This window comes from Callorhinus ursinus, unplaced genomic scaffold, assembly GCF_003265705.2.
Source record: "Callorhinus ursinus isolate GAN/ISIS: 27379988/994484 unplaced genomic scaffold, GSC_fseal_2.0 scaffold13, whole genome shotgun sequence".
Lineage (NCBI taxonomy): Eukaryota > Metazoa > Chordata > Mammalia > Carnivora > Otariidae > Callorhinus > Callorhinus ursinus.
In genome coordinates this window covers 31808717-31831918 of record NW_027397075.1, presented here as the reverse complement: position 1 = coordinate 31831918, position 23202 = coordinate 31808717, and the positions used below count along the sequence as shown (strand labels likewise).

At 37.1% G+C, this 23202-nt stretch overlaps 1 protein-coding gene across 1 annotated transcript in view; it reads left to right on the top strand.

The window, feature by feature from the left end:
- SLC9C2 (solute carrier family 9 member C2 (putative)) overlaps positions 1-23202 on the top strand; it is a 105449-nt gene that overhangs the window by 57357 nt on the left and 24890 nt on the right. Inside the window, exons 14-21 of the mRNA XM_025877739.2 lie at positions 3641-3738; positions 4666-4785; positions 5920-6118; positions 7069-7257; positions 9493-9642; positions 15523-15574; positions 17407-17555; positions 19912-20037. Coding sequence (XP_025733524.1) covers positions 3641-3738; positions 4666-4785; positions 5920-6118; positions 7069-7257; positions 9493-9642; positions 15523-15574; positions 17407-17555; positions 19912-20037 — 1083 coding nt within the window. The remainder of the gene's footprint in view (positions 1-3640; positions 3739-4665; positions 4786-5919; positions 6119-7068; positions 7258-9492; positions 9643-15522; positions 15575-17406; positions 17556-19911; positions 20038-23202) is intronic.

The window sequence follows — 23202 nt, the reverse complement described above, 5'->3', positions numbered from 1 at the left end:
AAAGAAAGAAAGAAAGAAAGAAAGAAAGAAAGAGAAAGAGAAAGAAAAAGAAAAGACACCCAAATCAGAAAGGAAGGAATAAAACTGTCTGTTTGCAAATGACATGATCTTACATATAGAAAACCATAAGGGGCACCTGCGTGGCTCAGTTGGTTAAACAACTGCCTTTGGTTCAGGCCAGAATCCCAGTGTCCTGGGTTGGAGCCCAGCATTGGGCTCCCTGCTCAGTGCGGAGTCTGCTTCTCCCTCTCCTTTTGCCCCTCCCCACTCATGATCTCTCACTCTCTCTCTCTCTCTCAAATAAATGAACAAAATCTTAAAAAAAAAAAGAAAATCCTAAGGAGTCCACCAAAAAACTGTTAAAACTAATAAACAAATTCAGTAAATTTGCAGAATACAAAATCAACATAAAAATATCATTTGTATTTAAGTACATTAACAAGGAATTCTGTGATATAGAATTAAAGAAAATAATCCCATTTACAATAGCATCAAAATCAATAAAATTCTTAGAAATAAATTTAACCAAGGAGGTGAAAGATCTGTACAATGAAAACTATACAACACTGATGAAAGTTATTGAAAAAGACACAAGTAAGTGGAAAGATATGTTCATGGATCAGAAACATTAATATTGTCAAAACACCTATATTACCTAAAGCCATTATAGATTCAATGCAATCTCTATCAAAATACCAATGGCCCTTTTCACAAAAATAGAATAAACAATCCAAAAATGTGTATAAAACCACAAAAGAACCTGAACAGCCAAAGCAATTTTGAGAAAGAACAAAGCTGGAGGCATCACACTTCCTGATTTCAAACTATACTACAAAGCTATAGTAACCAAAACAGTATAGTACTGGCATAAAAACGGACACACAGACCAACAGAACAGAATTGAGACACCCAAAATAAACCCATGCATGTATGGTCAACTAATATTTGACAAAAGAGTGAAAAATACCAATGAGGAAAAGTTAGTGTTTTCAATAAACTGTGGGAAAACTGGGTATTCACATGCAAAAGAATGAAATTGGGCCTCTATCTTATACCACTCACAAAATTAACTCAAAATGGATTAAAGATTTAGATATAAGACTGAAACCATAAAACTCTTAGAAGAAAACATAAAGAAAAAGCTCCTTGATATTGGTCTTGACAACCAATTTTTTAATATGTTACCCAAGACACAAGCAACAGAAGCAACTGCAACTAAAAAAGCTTCTGACAGTAAAATAATCAATAAAATGATAAGGCAACCTATAGAATGGGAGAAATGATTTGCAAACCATATGTCAGATAAGAGGTTAATATCCAAAAAATATAAGAAACTCATAAAAGTCAATAGAAAAAAACCCAAATAATCTGATTAAAAATAGGCAGAGGACCTGAATAGACACTTTTCCAAAGAAGACATACAAATGGCCAACCACATGTAGAGGTACTCAACATAACTAATCATCAGGGAAATGCTAATCAAAACTATAATGACAACCTATGGAATGGAAGAAGTTATATTGCAAATGACATATCTAATAAAGGGTTAATATCCAAGATGTATAAAGCACTCATAAAACTCAATACCCCAAAAAACAAATAATCAAAAAATGGGCAGATGACATGAACAGACACCTCTCCAAACAAGACATGCAGATGGCAAACAGACACATGGAAAGATGTTCATCATCACTGATCATCAGGAAAATGCAAATCAAAACTACAGAGAAATATCACCTCACACCTGTCAGAATGGCTAAAATCAACACAAGAAACAACAGGTGTTGGTGAGGATGTGGAGAAAGGGGAACACTCTTACACTGTTGGTGGGCATACACTCTGGTGTGGCCATTGTGGAAAACAGTATGGAGGTTTCTCAAAAGTTAAAAATAGAACTACTCTCTGATCCAGGAATCACACTACTGGGTATTTACCCAAAAAATACAAAACCCCTAATTTAAAGGGATACATGCACTCCTATGTTTATAGCAGCATTATTTATAATAGCCAAGATATGGAAGCAGCCCAAGTGTCCATTGATTGATGAATGGATAAAAAAGTGGTATAATATTGCTACAACATGGATGGAGCTGGAGAGTATAATGATAAATGAAGTGAGTCAGAGAAAGACAATACCATATAATTTCACTCATATATGGAATTTAAGAAACAAAACAAGCCAAGGGAAAATATAGAGACAAACCAAGAAACAGAACTATAGAGAACAAACTGAGGGGAGGTGGGTAGGGAGATGAACGCAATAGGTGATGGGGATAAAGGAATGCACTTGTGATGACCACCAGGTGACTAAAATAACTTGAAAAAAAAAAGTATAATGAGATATCACATCACATCTGTTAGAATGACTATCCCCAAAACACAAGAGATATGTTGACTAAGATGTGGAGAAAAGGGAACTCTTGTGCACTGTTGGTGGGAATGTAAATTGGTACAGTCACTACAGAAAATGATATAAAGATTCCTCAAAAAAATTAAAGCTAGAACTATTATATATTCTAGAAACCCTACTTGGTATATGTCAGAAGGAAATGATAATAGGATCTCAAGGAGATCTCTCTACTCCCATGTTTCTTTCAGCATTATTCACAATAGTCAAGACATGGAAACAACCTAAGTGTCCACTGATGGATGAATAAAACAAATGTTATCTATCTATCTATCTATCTATCTATCTATCTATCTATCTATCATCATCATCTATCATCTATCAACCTAATGGAATGTTATTCAACCACAGAACAGTCATTTGTGATTTGAGGACATTATGCTAGGTAAAATAAGTCAGACAGAGAAAGACAAATACTGTATGGTTTCACTTATGTGTGGAATATAAAAAAAAGAAAGTCAAACGCATAGAAACAGAGTGAAATGGTGGTTTCCAGGGGTTGGGAGGTAAGGGAAATGGAGGCAATGTTAACCAAAGTGTACAAACTTCCAGTTTTAAGATGAATAAATTCTGGGGCTCTAATATACAGCATGGTGACTATAACAATTCTATATTATATACTTGAAAGTTACTGAGAGAGTGGATCTTAAATCACACACAAAAAGTTGTAATTATGTGAGATAATGGATGAGTTAACTAACCTTACTGTGGTAACCATTTTGCAATATAGATGAGTGTATCAAATCATCACATTATACACCTTAAATTTACACAATGTTACATGTCAATTATATCACAATAAAGCTAGCAAAAGGAAAAAAAAGAACACAATTTACTTTTCTCTCTTGGTAGTTCTTTAAGAAGTTGAGATGATTAGTTAACCTTTGAATTAATACTTTGCACTATCCTGCTGCAGAAAGATGCTGCTATGATGCTGTTTATATTACTAAAGAAAACTCTTTGACTTGTATAGATTTTGAGTTTCTGAAGCTAGGAAACTTGGTATCTTTTATTGCATCCAGGATAGTACTTTGCAAAAAAATGAATATTCAGTAAATATTCATTCAATTTAGAATGAATTTTTTTTGCTGCTACAGGATTTTTCTGGTAAAAGTATATTTTCCTATAATGAATTCAGTACTAATAGTGAGGGCTATATAAAGGTAAAGCAGAATATATTATATTATATTATGTTTGGTCCTTTGTAATGTTTATTTAAAATTGTATGTTTAGAGTAGCTTTGAAAAACAGTGTAATGATGGAATCCTCAGTGTAGAGGCAGCCCGGATATTAATTGGTGCAACCAAAAGCTATTGCCCCATCCGAGGAAAGTAAGTATAATACTTCTTAAATTGTTATTTCCAAAATCAAATGGGTATATGGTAAAAAAAAAAAATCAAACTGAGAGTTAAACATCCAGATTGATCAATCTATTTATCTCACTTATCTTCATCTATCTGTCCATCCATCCATATAACCATCTACTTCTTATTTTACTTGTTTACATTTTTTCCCACTGAAGGTTCATAACTTTGGTGTCATTAGGAGATTCTGGAGGAATATGTGACTACAGTGTAATTAAGTAAGAGACTAGGGGAGCCATGAAAGAGAATCAATGTAATTTCATATACTATTATATTTATCTTTTCATTATATCATATTTACTAAGTTACTGGATAAGGTAGGTAGGGAAGCCTGGAGCCTGCCATTAGTCAGGTGGAGCAAGCCTTGAAGGAATTGACCCAACTGATGGACCTTGGCGATGCAATTAAATTTGATATGAAAAGTTCAAGTATCTTGGAGATACATCTGTATCTGGTCATAGTCCTGGCAAGCATTTGCTAATGGATGATCCAAGACAAAGCTTGTGGGGGCAACAATGATAGGAAATCCTGCCAGCTGATAGTAACATTTCAGCAGTCTGGTAATCTATCTGGGAGATCTAACATCAGTTCCTAAAGTTTGGGAAGGGTAGGGCCTTGGAGAGGCTGGAGCTAGGCGAGGCATAACAAAGGGGAGCTTGATTCTGAACCCCAAAGAATTGGTCTGGAGAAGCTTTAATTATGTTCTACCTCAAGTCAAGAATGGTTCCAGGGACAGAGGCAACAGAGGTTTCCTGTACCTGACTGTGGGTGGGTAGGTGGATGGAAACAGAGGCTCAGGACAGAGCATTTTTAATAAGCTTTCCCTTTTTATATTATCCCAAAGTATAGCACTTTATTTTTATTTTAACATATATGTCTATTTTTCTCTGTTAGATTCATGAGTATTTATGATGTTTCAAATTATGTAAGAGCTAGAAGTTGGCTTATCAAGTTTAAAAACATGTTAGCTTTCTTGGAATATCATAAAGATAAGGCATCTCTTATTATATATGGGTAAGTAATTGTAAACCTTTAATAGCAATATACCTAATAATATGACCTTTTCCACATTGTCAACATTGATTACATTGATTTTCTTTATTAAAAAAATTAACTAATATTATGGTCAACTCTTATTGATCGAGTGGTGAAGGAGCAGAGCACTTGCTTCTCTTCATTCTGTTTAAGCAACTTTGTTGATACCTATATTAGTGGGTAGGATGAAGAAACAAGGACTGGTCATATTTGGACTCTTTAAGTGGCAATTGCCATGTCTTGGGGTCATATTACAAACTGGACTGCTTTCATATTCTTCTGGGTATAACATTGAGCAGGGGAGAGAAATATCAAACTCATGGCCTACATTTTCCTCTCAAATTCATCTGTGCCATGGGGTGGTTCTGTTAATGTCCATAACTAGGAAAAACACAGCCTTAATAATACCTGTAACCAATTTCCCAAAATATCACAAGATACAGATTTACTTAACTTGTGTAAACTCTTTGCTTTATCATAAGTTGTGAACTTAGAGCAGGAAGACAAGACAAGGTTTTTCTATTAACAAAAGATATAAAAATGAGAAATATCAGAAAAATTCATGCTACTAAATTTTGAGTGTTGACATACCTTTCATAACAAATCCTGATAATTTTTAAACTTTTTTCCATGTATTAAGTTTAAAGAGAAATATAAGGAATTAAAACCCTAGGGTTTTGACATATATCTAGATAACCACTTTTTGTTAGGCTCTACTTAGGATGGATTGGAAAAATTAAAAAAAAATATGTCATGGTAATTACTGAATAGAATATGTTTCCTGTTCTTACTTTTAAGTGATGCTGATTTTTTTTCTATATTTACTTATTTCTTGCTTTTGATGAATGAATCTTTGCCTTGTTTCCTATGTACTATTAGACTTGATTTTAAAAAATGCTCCCCATCTTGATATAGATTAATAAGAGCTATATTTTTATCTTTCTCCATGATGATTATTATGTACAGAAAGTATGCTTTAGTTTTCTGCTTATTTATTTTATATTTTTATACTTTTTCAAATTAATGATTTGTTAGAACAAATGTTGAACTTCAGATCACAATTGTTATATTTTTAAAGTGATCTAACATTTTATTGGTCTCTTTTTTTCCCAGGAATAATAAATTTCTGCTTTTTGTGTATCACATGGTATTTTCAGAAGAATTTGAATATGCAGGACATGTTATAACAGTAATGTACATTTATCCTATTATAATGCATCTATGGCCAATGGCAAGAGAGTTAAATGTGTCAGCACTTATATCAGTAAACAACTATTTTGTATTTTTATACATATTTCGATCAGCACTGAAGGTACTGTTTAAAATAAAATGTATCCAATGAAAAGAACAATTCAGATATCTTTGAATCTATTTTTGTCATATTGAAATAATTTGATACTAGAAGCCATTTGCTGTAATAGTTGATGGGATCCTGGAATTTTAGTAATCTTTTTTGAATTTTCTGAGTTTAATAATTTAATCAGTAGAATAGTCGTGGTCTTGGATATCAGGTAAGATAAGTATCATAAATAGTGGAGAGAATCCCAATGACATGCAAGAGAAATGGAAATCCAGATGGAAAATACAAATGGTTGTTTCCCTCAAATACTCTCTATGATGATGCAAAAAGCAAATAAGTGAATAAACCCAAATTGGTTTGCTAGGTTCTTGTCATGAGAACTACTTTTTAAAAATTTATTTATTTATTTATTTATTTATATTTTAGATTTTATTTATTTATTTGTCAGAGAGAGAGTGGGGGAGAACACAAGCAGGGGGAGTGGCAGGCTGGAGGGAGAAGCAGGCTCCCTGCTTAGCAGGGAGCATGATGTGGGACTCAATCCCAGGACCCTGGGATCATGACCTGAGCCGAAGGCAGACACTTAACTTACTGAGCCACCCAGGCGTCCCAAGAACTACTTTTTAGGATAAATTCTTCAAAGATGATTTGTCAGCATTACTGTTTTCATACTTTGTTATTAATAGTGTTGCAATGATTCTCTTTACTGTTATGTTTAACTACTTGCTTTTGGCATTTCAATTTCATTATAGATTATGTATATTTTGAATCAAATTATGATTTTGATGTTGGAGATTAAAAATATTTGTTTGGAACTCCAAATGAATAACTTAAAACTCAACTTTTGGATTACAACTCATTTGTAGTTGAGGACTGAACTGTTAATTTTGAAGACCCATCCCCTCCCCCATCACTGTATAGATACTATGAAATAATGTACATTCTGTTTGTTTTCTAAATAGATAGTAATTTTGAAAAGGAAATATTTTCATCAACATTGGAATACTTTGGACTTTCTTATCATGCTTCTTGGAATCATGGATATCTTTTGTATATACTTTGTCAAATTGAGACCAGACAACTTCGTCCTTATTCAGATTACAGTAATACTAGGATATTTCAGAATAATCAGGTTTATTCCTTTCATCAAGGTAAAACATCACACTTCTAAATATTGGGTTTTTTTTTTCTACATTGTTAAATGTGTTAAGAAACCTCATTATTTTGAAGGAAACAAGAGAAGAAGCTGTTTTCTGGAATGCTGTCTCTACAGGTGTCTACCTGGTTCACTCTCTCACCTTCTCACAGAGAATGCCTTCCCTTACCACCCTGTGTGGTCCCCCCACACATACCAGTTTCCCATCCCATCTTCCTGCCCCCTGCACTTCCTTAAGGTTTAGTTTTTCCTCATAGCACTTGTTACCTTTGTACTGTATGTTGCATGTACTCTCCATGAATTAGGGATCTTTGTATGGTCACTGATGTAACCTATGGCTCTAGAATGATGCCTAGCATATAGTAAGTTCTTAATCAAATATTTGTTGAGTGAAAGAATGAAAATGTTGGTGCCACTTGAACCATGGTGACCCAGAAACAAGTTTTCTAGGCTTTAGTAAAATTTGCTCATAAAGGCCTAACTGTGCAGAAGCATGAAAATATTTTCTCTACAAGCCATTTTTATATAGCATACTGCCTATGGAACTTAAATTTTGCTGTGTCCTTTAGTCTCTATAGCAGCTACTATTCCTTCTTTCCACACCTCTGGTTTTGATTCTGAAGGTAGATTTTCAGATTTCCAGTCTCAGCTCTTAAACCTTTCTTTCCAAAGAAGTTATCTTATATAAGCTTTTAACTTGGGAGCTTTAGATGATTTCATTTACCACTCCATTTTTTTTGAGTTCTTTAATTCTTATTATGTCAAACAAGTTTATTGGTATGTGTTGAAGTTATGAAGGATTAATGTTAAAAAAAAAACAACTGCTGAAAACTCTGGTGACAAAAGGGATTCATTAGAATCCTCCAACTATTCCCATTCTCCAAGAAGTTTAGTAGTCTCTTAAAGGCAGAATTGTTTGAATGCTCAGACTTTACTTGCAGACTTTTTGTCTGTTCTTTCCTTGATTCTATATCATTGTTACCAAGCTTTGGTGTTCAAAAGCGTTACTATGCAGAGTTGTATACATAAACCCTACTTTAAGGGGTAATTTTGATTATTTGTGATTTTTGCTTTATGAGCTTAGAGCCACGTGTCTACATAAGGTATAACCCCACCATAACACAAAGTACACTAGAAATCAGGATGTGTAGTATGAGTCTAAGTCTTAAAACGGAAAGGAGAAGCTTCCTTAGGTAAACAGTTTTTATACAGAGATTGGATGCAGATGAAGGTAAAATGATTATTGTAGAGTAATACTTTGTGAAATGTCTCTCTGAGGGAAGTAAAGATTTAAAGATGTGTTATTGTGGAAGTCAACTCTATTCAGAGTGTGAACCAGTTGCTACTTCTGTCCAGCACACTTTGACAAATCTCCATGAAGTATACTTAAGGAATTAATATAATCAGGATTAATATTTTCTATTGAGCACTTACTATGTTCCAGGAACTGTGCAGAGCACTTTATATACATTATCTAATTAAATTATTGCAATAGCCTGTGAAGTAGGTGTTACCACATATAAAGTCAGGTGCTCTAATAGCCAGTCTCAGTACAATGTGGCTTTCAAAAGAAGCCTATACTGGAGAGCTTGGAAGAATATTGGAGATTTTTACCTTAGATCCTCTTAGGAACAGCTCAGGGGGTGTCAGTGCATTATGGAATGACACTGTAAAAATCCTCTTTGCTATCCCTCCCTCTGGCCAAACAGCATAAGAACAGCTAAAAATCTCTTCTTTCTCTGCTCTTGTAATTCCTTTGCTATGATGTTATTTTGCTCTTCTCACCTTCCTCCCCTGTGACCTGGTTCCTCACCATCTACCCTGCATTCTGACCTGATTCTATCTCTGTGATTGACTGTATTGGTTGTGAGGGGCTGCTCTGTCGGACTTCGGGTACCTAAGTATTACTACCCTCATTTTACAGATGAGGAGACAGAATCCTCAAGGTCACAAGTAACTTGCTCAAGTCATAGAACTGGTGAATAGGAGAGCTCTCACTTGAACCTCGGAGGGTTTATATTTAAAATCCCATTTTCTTTAGTCATGACACTCTCTTGCCTCAGCTTATGGTTGGAGAAATTTAGAGCTAGGAAGTATCTGAGAATTTGCATTTCTAACAAGTCTCTGGGTAATGTCACTGCTCCCCAAGATGACACTTTGAGAACACCTGACTTTGAGGGTGCTTTTCCTCATCAAATTTTCACACTTTTTTTTCTCTTCATTGTTCCAGATAATAATCCCACTACTGATAAATATTGTAGATGTGCAGATCAAAAAACGCCTCCGCTTGATGTATAGTATTACAAAAGGTTATGTCAAAAGTCAAGAGGATACCAAATTTCTAATAAAACAAATTTCCAGCCGAGAATCAATATATCAGGTGAGAGACAAGATTGGGAAAACAATCACTTGGGTGTAGTCATATCTTTTAAGACTACTTCTACATGTATTTGATCCAAGAGATAAATTGCGGCAAGTGAAGGGGATTCAATTGCTTATTATGTTATAAGAGGTGCTGCAGAGGACAGTCTTCACTCTTTAAATGTCAGGTGTCTTTATCAAACTCGTTTATGATCTTCACAGAGGAAATCTACCCTTCAATTTTTTCTGGATGCAGACTAGAGATTCGTTTGCCTTTGTAACACTCTCTAAAGGGTAGGGCAAATTGGAAAAGGCTTCGTGCAGGAATCAAAACTCACGAGTCTTCAAAGAAAGGGTAGGTCTGTAGTGGAGAGGAAGAGAGAGGGAAAGAGAAGAAAGATTTGACGTTGAAAACTCGAAATGCTGGAGCTGAAGAATGGCTGAGTAGTAGTATTTATTTATTTATTTATTTATTTATTTATTTATTTATTTATTTAATCATTCAAGACCCTCCTTATTTCCAGGCAGCATGAAGTAGGTACCAAATGGGAGATGAGGATGTGAGCATACTAGGCACTCGAAGATGGAGTGAATCAGCTCCTGACTTGGTTCCCTCATGCGAGGCTGTCCACCCAGGACCCTCTGCAAACTAGTAATGTTTCAAGTTTCACATGTGACTTTCTGCTTAAGAATATTCAGTGGCGGGGCACCTAGGCAGCTCAGTTGGTTAGCTGAGTACAACTCTTGATCTCAGCTCAGGTCTTGATCTCAGGGTTGTGAGTTCAAGCCTGCGTTGGGCTCCATGCTGGATGTGGAGCCTACTTTCAAAAAAAAGAAAAAAGAATATTCAGTGGCTCTGCATGGCCTGAAGGGTAAGGTCTTTGAATCCAAATATATATATGTAGAGAGAAGAGAACGCAGAAAAGATGGTAAGAGAATAATCATGCAGAATTTTACAACTTGAAAGTAATAAAATTCAAGAAGTAAAAGTATCCCTCCCTGCCCTCCACACTACCGCTTCCCAGACACAGCCCCAGAGTAACCATTCTTTTTTTTTTAAGATTTTATTTATTTATTTGTCAGAGAGAGAGAAAGAGAGAGTGAGTGAGCATGGCAGGCTGAGGGAGAAACAGGCTCCCGGCTGAGCAAGGAGCCTGATGCAGGACTCAATCCCAGGACCCTGGGATCAGGACCGGAGATGAAGGCAGGCATCCCCATAGTAACTACTCTTGTGTTAATTCCTCTACTGTTTGCCATAATAATTTTAATAATGTGCACATGTATTTTATTCTTGATTTATTATCTCTAACCAGCCTTTATTTACTCTCTGCCATGAAGTACAGAGAGCTTAGAATATTGCTTTAGCCTTTTCTTTTTCTCCCCATCTTAAATTTTTGGAGCAATTATTTTTAGAGAAAAGGTTTATAACATTTACATTTTATTATGTAAGTATAATTATGTCTTTATTCTTTTCAATAAATGACTCCATACATGGAAAACTAAAAAACAATCTTTGTTGTGATTATATAAATATTATTCAGTGTAGACCCTATCATTTGATTCAACCCATAACAAAAGAAATATGATCAGTATCATTAAACATCTACTACTTGAAAGAGACTCTTCTAAATGAAACAGTCAAATGGATTAGTTAAAAAAATATTTTTTTAAACTATCTTCCTCTCTTCCTTTAGCTTATATTCCTCAGCCACCCTTTCTGGAGTCCCATGTGAGCCTCCTTTTTGCTTTCCTTTTTATCATGCTAGATTATGCCCATAAGTAATTTTTTTTCATAGGTGATGTATGGGCTAACACATGAAAAAATCTTTGTATTTTGCTCTCATAATTGATCCTTTCACTGTCCAAAATTATTTTCTTAAAGATATTGCCATCTGTCTTCAGCATTGATGTTATAAGTCTGATTTTACTTGTGCTTTTGTAGGTGACTTTTTTCTCTCTGTGTTTAGAGGCTTATAGGATTTTCCTCCTTGGAGTTCTGAATTTTTACTAGAATGTGTCTAGGTGTGATTTAAAAAAAAAATGGGGGCATCTGGGTGGCTAAGTTAGTTAAGGGTCCAAGTCTTGGTTTTGGCTCAAGTCATGATCTCAGGAGTGTGAGGTTGAGCCTCACCTCCAGCTCAGTGCTCATGGGGGAGTCTGCTTGAGGATTCTCTTATTTTGCCCCTCCCCCTACACATGCACGTGCATGGTTTAAAATAAATAAATAAATCTTAAAAAAATTATTGGGGTGTCTGGTTGGCTCAGTTGGTAGAGCATGGGACTCTTGTTCTTGGGGTCTTGGGTAGGAGACATAATTTAAAAAATAAAAAAATTAAAAAAAAATATCCTATGCAGCACTTGTTGGAGCTTTCATAATCAGAAGATTGCCATCTTTCTTCCATCACCTCTTTGATTATTCCATCCCCTTGGTTTCCGTTTTCTCTTTTTAGCATCATTTTTTTATTATGTTAATCACCATTCATTACATTATTAGTTTTTGATGTAGTGTTCCATGATTCATCGTTTGCATATAACATCCAGTGTTCCATGCAGAACGTGCCCTCTTTAATACCCATCACCAAGGCTAACCCATCCCCTCACCCCCCTCCCCTCTAGAACCCTCAGTTTGTTTTTCAGAGTCCATCACCTCTCATGGTTCATCTCCTCCTCCGATTTCTCCCCCTTCATTCTTCCCCTCCTGCTATCTTCTTCTTCTTTTTTTTTTTTAACATATATTGTATTATTTGTTTCAGAGGTACAGATCTGTGATTCAACAGTCTTGCACAATTCACAGCACTCACCATAGCACATACCCTCCCCAATGTCTATCACCCAGCCACCCTATCCCTACCACCCCCCACCACTCCAGCAACCCTTAGTTTGTTTCCTGAGATTAAGAATTCCTCATATCAGTGAGGTCATATGATACATGTCTTTCTCTGACTGACTTATTTCGCTCAGCATAACACCCTCCAGTTCCAACCACATCGTTGCAAATGGCAAGATCTCATTCCTTTTGATGGCTGCATAATATTCCAATGTATATATTTACCACATCTTCTTTATCCATTCATCTGTCGATGGACATCTTGGCTCTTTCCACAGTTTGGCTACTGTGGACATTGCTGCTATAAACATTGGGGTGCACATACCCCTTCGGATCCCTACATTTGTATCTTTGGGGTAAATACCCAGTTTGAACACTTTTTGATCTTCAAGTACTGTGATTGCTTCTTTTCATTGAAACTGGTTCTCCCCCACACCTTTTTTAAAACAAATGTGATATTCCCTTGAATCTCTTTTATTTAAAAGTTTTTTGTTTCCTGTATTAGTTCTGCTTCCTTGAGGTTCATTCTTCTACTTGTCACGTTTGGTTCTTGTCTTTCATCCTGTTTTACCTGTCCCATGTTTGGTGACTTTTGCTTATATTTTCAGATGTATAGATGAGGGGTCCAAAGTGAACAGTATCAATAGCTGAAGGGCATTTTCTCAGCCCAAGTGAGACTCTTGATTTTTTATTTGTTTGTTTGTTTATTTATTTACTATGTTCAGTTAACCAACATATAGTACATCATCAGAGAGCCCAGATCTAATGATTGTGTGTGTATACACAAAATCAGGAATGGACTGGGGGTTATATCTTCTGCTTATTTTGCCCATTTTTTTTGTGATCACTGTGAGTTACCTCAGGCCCTCAGCCAAGAAAGAGAGGCTCTTTCCTTATTAAATCCAGGAGAGGGAAAGAGGCTGCGAAGATACCTACCCTAATGTTTTATTTTAATATCTAAAATACGCAAGAAGATATATTGTTAAATATCTTTAGAATTTAAAATTTTCTTTTTTAATCAGGGACCACTATAGGAAGAGGATAGCTGAATTTTAGCAAATCATCTAACATCTTTCATGACATCCTTATAGATAGGCTAGAGAACTATTCTCTGGATTTATCAAGGAAGTATCAATTATTGGATCAAATGTGCAAAAGAATTCTATCTTGTTGATTTACTTTGAATATTAGAGAAGACAAAAGAAGCACAGAAAGTCTAGATGGATCTATACTAGAAAGAAGGTAGAGCTATTCATGGGAGAAAAGATTTCAGAAACGGGAAGAGGAGGGAAGAAAGCAGCAGTCAGTGGTGGGAGGTAATGTGTTTTGAGGAGTTTGGGGGAAGGCATTGACATGTGGGGGTGCTTACCTCAAAGTGTAAGAGATGAAACAAATTCCCCTTTGGCATTTATAAAGGAGACTTCAGTAAAGATTTAAATGTTTTTTTTAGTGAGATGTGTTTAGTTCTCAAACTTGTGTTTATTCTGAAAGTGACATGGTTCAAAAACTGACCAGTGGCAGCTCACTTAGAGGAGTCACATGTATGCCCAGGTTTTAATGATTATGTTCTATGTGTGGGTAGGAGTCAGTTTCTGTGCTCTCTTGTGCAGGTCTTTCTATAACATTGTTACGGAGTTGCTATCAGTCCAGTTTGGTTTGAAGGGGTCTTCACAGCTACCTATGCCCTTGTGCAAGCAGGGCGGGGCCACGGTGTGTGGGTGCGGTGGGCAAGCCATTAATTTGGCAGCTTCCCAATATTGATTTGGTGTTATCAAGTGAAAAGAAACAATTTAATAAAAATTGTGTACCTCATTCTTATATTCAAAACAAGGGATTTATTACATGTGATTTTCCTAGACCAAAACAACAGCAAAAACTTAACTTTAGCTACTTAAAGTTTAGATAACAAGCCAGCAAGGGCACCTGGGTGGCTCAGTTGGTTAAGCATCACACTCTTGATTTTGGCTCAGGTCATGATCTCAAGGTCTTGGGATGGAGCCCCGTGTTGGGCTCTGTGCTCAGCGGGGAGTCTGCTGGAGATTCTCTCCCTCTCTCCCTCTGCTCATGCGTATGCACACACACTCTCTCTAAAACGGATAGGTAAATCTTTCTTTAAAGATTTTTATTTATTTATTGGAGATAGAGAGAATGAGAGAGAAAGCACGAGAGGGGGCGCAGAGGAAGAGAGAGAGAAAGAACAAGCTGGGAGATTGGCAGAGAAAGAGGGAGAAGCAGGCTCTATACTGAGCAGGGAGCCTGACCCGGGCTCCATCCCAGGACCTCGAGAACATGACCTGAGCCAAAGGCAGATGCTTAACCAACTGAGCCACCCAAGTGCCCCTAAAATGAATAGATAAATCTTAAAACAAAACAAAACAAACAAAAAACAAGCCAGTAAAATAGCACTGTGTTCGTTACTCTTCCCTGTAAATAGCACTATGCTGTGTGTATCATCTGTACCTGACAATCCTAGGGAACTGCCTGTTGTTTGCTGCCAGGGCTGTTGGTGTGGCCAAGTGCAAGCTCCAGAAAGATTTAAAGTTGGAGAATAAGCTCTACAAAGAGCAGTGCCTGGGGCATGGTGGGCATTTGACCAATACCCACTGTATGACTGAATACAGCTTAAACCATGGTTAGCCCTGGAATAGAGCTATTTCTTAGTTATGTCAGGAGTTATCCATAGGAAACATGAACTAATCAATACCATCATTTCTCATTATTCCCCTTGTTTTTATGCTCCTGATAGACTGGCTGCCCAAAGAGCGGCTCAGTGGGCTCTCTCTTAACAAAGCTCTGTCTGTGAGAATTCTCCTTGGTGCACAGTAGAATGCACACTAATCTTTTCTGAGAAAGGCTGGGTCCAGTACTTATGCAAGCTACTGACTGCACACTATTCATTGTAATATGAGTGGGAACACGGGGAAAGCAGCAGAATTGGCACAGAGGGAAGAACTGAGCTAAACATCTCCCCCAAATCATAAACTAAGTGGGATTTCTTCTTTTTCTCAGATTTTAAAGCCAGACATGCAGTTAGTGTAATAACAAATTAATGTCTTTCTTAACTTCTTACAGAAATTATATGAAATTTTGGAAACCAACAAACGAGATGCTGTCAAAGAACTAGGTAGGTAGTTGGGAGTATCTGATTTCCTGAAATCACACCTTATTATCCCATAATTTTACCAAGGGAAGACAAGTTCATACTTTCCTTCACTTACTCATTTATTCACACAACGAGCATTTATTGAACACAGGCCAGGTATGCCAAAAATGCCAAGCTTAGTGGAGGGTATGAGAATATCAATGGATAATTGCAGAAAGTTAGAGGAAGTCTTGCACTTGCTATGGGAACATAGAGGAAAGAATGAGGAGTATAGAAAGTGTATTAAAGTGGCAAGATCAGATTCCTTAAGGCTGTGAGAAAAAGACACATGATGATTACATTTACAAAGGGTGTTTTTGTTTTGTTTTACTTTGCCTGCAAGGATACTCAGGAATGTGGGGCTACAAGGGTTGTCATTTCTTGAGCATCTATAATCACTCTACTTGACTTGAAGCACACAGCAGGAGCCCTAGGATTTTATACAAAGCTTCTTGGGTCTGTTTTCCTTGTAAGGGGCTGCAGGCCAGGCTCTCAGTGTATGCAAAAGTATCTGGGAGAGAGCCTGGCACAAATGGAAGTTATTATAAAATAAATCAAGTAAAACCACTTTGTATTCATAACCACATTATAAGACGCTATATGGATTTATGAGGATGATACTTTCCAAATCAAAATTGGAAGAACATGGCCTAATGAATGAAATTGTGAATTTGGAGAAAATATGTCAGAAATTTTGGCACTGTCTCAGAAAATCCAGGACCCACTGTTGCCTTTACATATAGGTAGATTTTTATTTCTGTGCCTTTAAAGATTAGGGGCTGGCCTAGGAGCTGCTGTCTCATATTATGCTTTTAGACTACTATGGAATATTACAAAGTTCTCTTGATTCAGTCCTGTAAAAGGGAGTGCCTGTTCCCAAATGGTTAATAAAACTGATTGTCAAATGTTAATTATATCAAGAACTGTGTTAACAGGTTTATATGCATTATCTCATTTAATCCTTATGATTACTCTATGAGGCAAATACTATTATCATCTTCATCTTATAGATGATGAAGCTATAAGATTTAAGGTTTAGAAAGGTTAAATTGCCTGAAGTCATATGGGTGGTTAAGTGGTGAGCCAGATTTTCAGCCAAGGTGTACTTGACATTGAAACCTAAGTTCCTTTTTAAAAAAAAAAATTTAAAATTTTAAGTAGTTTTCACACCCAACGTGGGGCTTGAACTCACAACCCCAAGATCAAGAGTCAAGTGCTCCACTGACCTATGTTCCTGATCACACTATCCTTCATTATACCAGCCAGTTAAAAAAAAGTCTGAGTACCTTCCAGATATCAGGCATTTTGGTCCATGTTAGCAGTACAAAGATGAAAGAGATGCAGTTTTGGTCGTGACTCACAGTCCAGTTCGTGACTTTTGGTGTTCATTAAAGAGGACAAGATATACGATTTGATCTCAGAAAGCTCCACCAGCTGAGTCCAGGGGCTCTTTTGTTACGTCATTTATTCATTCATCCAACAAAAGTTATATGATATTTAGCAGGAGACAAATAAGTAAAAATCAAAATACCACAATGTAATAAGTTCCATAATGGAGATATGTAGGACATACCATGGAAATAAGGCAGAGAAAGTGATTTTCTCCTAGTTGGTGGGGGAAGCCAGTTTTCAATGTTCTCATCCATAAAATGGAGTTGAAAATAACTCTAGTCCTCCCAGCCTCACAAATTCTGTATGAGACAAGAATGATAGGTACTGTGTAAATACTTTGGAAATTATAAACCACTACACAAATATTAGGTATTATTGTGCTTATTGAATTGTTTGCTTACTGATAGTTTTATTTGCTTCAGGGCTCATAGAGCATGAGGGTCGCGATGTTGTCATTGCTTTGAAGACCAGGCAGGCAATCCGGAGTGTGATTGCTAAAGCTCTGAAAAACCTCACTTTTCTTTGGTCAAGAGGCATTATTGATAAACATGAGGGCATCGAGATGAATAAGGTAATAAAGTAATTTTCCATGTGGCTTGATTCCACAGGCCCAACACCCAAGCCTGCATTGTTACTTGAGTGTAATGAGTGAGGGAGATTAAATCAGGTGTTAACTCTGTCCTTTGCCTATATAGCCTTTGTTAATGCCAGTGGCAGCTAGCACCAATGCTACCTGGTATACCATGTCAAAACTGTTTGGTTTCAAGTAACAGAAACCAACCTGAGTTAGGCTTAGCCGAGGAATGGGGTTGGGGGATTTATTATAAAGACACATGGTGTCTTACAGAACCCACAATAGCCAGACCATGTGGCCAGGCCTGAGGAAGGGACTTGACTGCAGACCTAGAAAGCTTTCCAGATTCTCCATTTCATATCAGGGTTGCCCTCTGTGCCATCTTCTTTTGGCTCCCTCTACAAACCCAACGACATTTTTCTGCTTCTCTATCTACTGGTAGAATGTGCTGTGCCCAGTCCTAGCAGCTGTGGCAAGGGAGGTGGGAATCACATAATGTTAACACGGTAGGGAAAGGATCAGCTTGTGTGTGTACACCGGCACTTGTGTGTGTTTCGTGGGGATCAGGGAGGGGGCAGTTCTGAGAGGAGAGGAGCAGGGAAGACACCATCATTGGTTAGCTGATAAATAGACTTTTGAAAAACGATATATGTGTTTGCAAAAAAAATAGGGACATAAGACAGAGGAAAATATGGTTAATATTTAACGCTATTTATTCACATCTACCATCTAGACTGTGTATTTGTGCAAATATGATTGTTCTTTCTATTCTTTGTAAGAATCTGTTTCCTAGCATAAGGCCATAAGAAACATGGAAGTTCTGGGGCGCCTGGGTGGCTCAGTTGTTAAGCGTATGCCTTTGGCTTAGGTCATGATCCCAGGGTCCTGGGATTGAGCCCCGCATTGGGCTCACTGCTCAGTGGGAAGCCTGCCTCTCCCTCTCCCACTCCCTGCCCTCCTCCCCACTTGTGTTCCATCTCTTGCTGTCTCCCTCTGGCAAATGAATAAATAAATAAATAAAGTCTTAAACAAAACAAAACCAAAAAAACCAAAAAATCCCCATAGAAGTTCTGGTCCCACATTCTGTCTGTGTTGCCCACTGATTAGCTGCTCTGGAGTGTCATATGTTTTTCCTTATCACTGGCAGCTCCTGGCCAAGTGTCACATGCACTGTGCTTCTGGTCATTCCCAGGACATAGTCCCCTCTCCATGGTCCCCAAAGGGAGATAGGTGTGGGACAGGACAGATTTCCCCTTTAAGGCTCTATCTCTTTAGACTAATATCATGGCAAAGGACTAAATGGGTAATATGATTTCTCCTTAGTGTCTGACAGACAGAAGAAAAGGACTACTTTACAGTATTCTTCAAGTTATACCTCTACACACACTGTGTTTTCTATTCTATTTTTTTCACTTATCACTTTGAAGGCTATATCAGATTCAATTGAATGCTTGATACCCATTAATTAAAATAAATAAATAATAGCCCTTAGGAGGAGAGAGATTTTTTTCCTATAGGTTTCTCTAGAAAGGTAATGGGTAAATCAATCATTCAATAGTTACTTATTGAATGCATACTGATTGCCTAGTTGTCAGCCAAAGAGATAATTATCTTCCAAGGCATAAGGAAATAGTCATAAGGAGTTAGCTAGTTAATTCAATTTAATTGAGTAAATATATGTTGAATACCTACTATGTGCCATGGACTCTTGAGGAGATTGGGATACTTAGTGCAACATTGCCCCCAAAGTCCATTGGCTTTTCCTCATTCTTTCATTTAGTCCTTTATTCATACAATCAACAAAAGTTACATAATAGGAGGGTGAGGCAGATAAGTAAAAATAATAATACTATAATGTAATCAGTTCCATAGGGAGATCTGTAGGAGCCGCCATGGGAATAAGGCAGACAAGTGATTATCTCTTACCTGGGAAGCCAGAGTTTTCTGAGAGCCCACAAAGCTGGAACTATATCTTTCAAAATTAGAAGAATTTAGAGAAGCAAATCATACATATGAAAAATATTTGAGAAAATGTGGCATTAAATTGTACAGTAATCAACTGTGAAGTTTAGATGATTTGAAATTAAGACACAGTGGCATGCGGTGTTAACTGGATTATAAAGATAATAAACTCAAATTGAGTTAATATATCAATTCATAAATTCAGTGAGTTAAAGGAAGAATAGGGACCAATAAAGGTTAGAGGATAATTTAAGTAGAGTGAGAGAAACTGTGAGTCAAAATCAAAATAAATTTATGTAACAGTAGTTTTGTTAGATTTTCTTAATTTTTACCTACTATCCCTTTCCCATCACAGGATCTGATCACCATTATTTTGATTGTTTGTTTTCAGGTACTCCTTGCAAAAATAAAAGCACTGAATAACTTTCCAATGGCAATCCCGCCCCCTACTCCTGATAAATATCTTCATAATATTGTTTGGCTGGAAAAAAAAGATGTTCTCATTGAGTTCTTCAAGGTAAAGTTTCTGTCTTCTATTCTGACTCAAGTTTAAATTACTATACAGGCTGGGCAGATGATATAAAAGTAAAACAAGCTGTGTATAGTATTATAGGGAACAGTGAAAATTGTGGTATATTCCAGAGTTCATGGTCTGTCTAAAGTCAGCTGAATGTTGTTATTGGAGTTTGAACTCTTTCAAGAAATATTTATTGAATATCCTCTTTGTGCTGGAGACTGTTGTAGATTTGGGGATAATGACAGTAAACAAAGTAAATGAAGTCCCTGCTTTGGACTTCATATTATATGGATAGAGATGGACAATAAATACACCAACACACAAATATATAGTCTATTAGATGATTGTCAATGCTATGGAGAAAAAGGGAGAAAAGGGCATATAGTTGGGAAGCTATTTTATACGGGGTGATCAGGGAAGGCTGCTCTAATAAGGTGACATTTGAAGAGAGATCTGCAAGCAGTAGCATACCAGGTAGATAATTTGGGAGAAGAGCATTCCAGGCAAGTTCAACGCCCTGGTGTGGAGTGTGCTCAGTTTGTTCAAGGAACATCCCCAAAGCCCCTGTGGCAGAAGCAGTGATGGCAGGAGCCAATGAAGTTGGAGTAGTTGTGGAGCCCAAGTTTGTACAACACTGTAGGCCAGGACTTTGGATTTTACTCTGAATTAAATGGAAACTTATGGAAAAGTTTTGAACAGAGAAGTGATATGATCTAACTTACAATGAAAAATGACCTCCTTGCTGCTGTGTTGAGAATAGGCTCTAAGGGGACAAGGGCAAGCCAGGGAGATGATGACTGTAATGGAGGCAAGAGGTGATGAGGACTTGGATTAGAGGAAGTGGTAGGTGGTCAGACTCTTGATGTGTTTTGAAGGTAGAGCTGTTAGGCGCTGATAGAAGGAGTGTTAGAGAGAGAAGATGACTTCTGGGATTTTAGTCTGAAAATAGGATGGAGTTCCTGTTGACTTAGATGGAGAAGAGAAGATTTATATGGTGGGCACAAGCATTTGATTCTAAATGAGTTAAATTTAAGAAAGCCATAGACATCCAAATGGAGATGTTGAGTAGGCAGTAGGATATGTGACTGGAATTCAGGTGTGAGGCCAAATGGGAGATAGAGATTTTGGAGTTGTCAGCATAGAGACTTGATGAGATAATTTAAGGAATTATAATGGACATCCAAGGATTGAGTCCCAGGCTATCCAACATTTAGAGGGGAGATAAGGAGGAATTAGTGAAAAGGATAGAAAAAGAGATCAGATTTGTGTTTACCAGAGGCAGAGGATGGGGGAGGGGGAATTGAAGGAAGATGGTCAAAAGGTACAAACTTCCAAGTTATAAGATAAATGAGTACCAGGAATGTGCTGTACAACATGATGATTATATATTTGACACTGCTGCATGGTAATATTTGAAAGTCGCTGAGATTAAATCCTAAAAGTTCAGATCACAAGAAAAAGAATTTTTTTTTTGTAACTAGAAGAGGTAATGGATGTTAAGTAAATTTGTGGTAATTCTTTCATAATATATGTATGTTGAGTCATTATGCTGTATACCTTAAAGTTGAGCAGTGCTGTGTGTCAATTACATCTCAATAAAACTGGGAAAAAAAGAAGAATTGAGGAGTAATCCGTTAGGTGGGAGGAAAACTAAAGGAGAGTGGTGTTCCAGAAGCTGAGTGAAGAAAATATTTCATAAAGGAGAACGTAAGCAACTATGTCAAATGAGGCTGAGAACAAATCAGATGAAGATTGAAAATTGATTATTAGATTTAATAATGTAGAGGTCAGATTTTTTTTAAAAAACAAAAGCTGTAGATCTGAATTTTTATGTGAAATTTCCAAATTTTAAAAATTTGGCAGGAATTCAAAATTTTAAAAGTATCATGCAGGCCAAACAAAATATATCCTTGGATTAGATGTGACCCAAGACCACAGTTTGTGGCTTTGGTTTTCAGTGGCTATTGTATGAATTAAAAGGTTTATAACTTTTTCTTTTTTAAAAGATTTTTATTTATTTATTGAGAGAGAGAGAGAATGGTAGAGAGAGAGCATGAGAAGGAGGAAGGTCAGAGGGAGAAGCAGACTCCCTGCTGAGCAGGGAGCCTGATGCGGGACTCGATCCTGGGACTCCAGGATCATGACCTGAGCCGAAGGCAGTCGCTTAACCAACTGAGCCACCCAGGCACCCTATAACTTTTTCATCAACCTGTTAAAACCTCTGCTAGATTTTTAGAATCAGGAAAACTCTGTGACAAAAAATGGTGTTTGCTTTACCACAAATTTGGTTGTACCATAATTTGTGATCTAGGCAGGTAGATATATAAGGCATCTGTTTGTCCATAATGTCTTGTTTTTTAGAAAGACAACAATCATAATGAGGTTCTACTGAGTTGATTCCTTTTTTACTATACTAATGTTTTCTTCATGCTAGAAATTTTTGAATTTTTTTTTGAAATTGATTTCAAATTTACTTGAATTAAGACTCCTTTGGTTGGGCGCCTGGGTGGCTCAGATGGTTGGGTGTCTGCCTTTGGCTCGGGTCGTGATCCCAGGGTCCTGGGATCGAGTCCCGCATCGGGCTCCCTGCTCCTGGGGAGCCTGCTTCTCCCTCTGCCTCTCTCTCTCTCTCTCTGTCTCTCATGAATAAATAAATAAAATCTTTAAAAAAAAAAAAAGACTCCTTTGGTTGTGGGGCGCCTGGGTGGCTCAGTTGGTTAAGTGTCTGCCTTTGGCTCAGGTCATGATCCTGGGGTCCTGGGATCGAGCCCTGAATAGGGCTCCCTGCTCAGCAGGGAGTCTGCTTCTCCCTGTCCCTCCCCCCTTCATGCTCCCTCCCTCTCTCTCTCTCTCAAATAAAGTCTTTAAAAAAAAGGACTCCTTTGGTTGAAAGTAACAAAAGCTTACTTGAACTAGTTTAAGCAAAGGGGAAGTTGACTGAAAAGACAATGGGGTGGTATATAGAAGCCGCTAAGAAATAGTTAGCTAACTAACAGTGGGTATGGAGGCACAACCTTCTTCCCATCCCTAACTTGGCATACCTCTGCAAGGCTGTTGGGACTTTCTCTACCCTCTTACAGGCTTCTCTCAGTCTAAGTGCCCCCTTTCCTTGATACGTTGGTTCTTGAGAGCCTTTTCATATGGATTTTACCAGGATAAAAATTG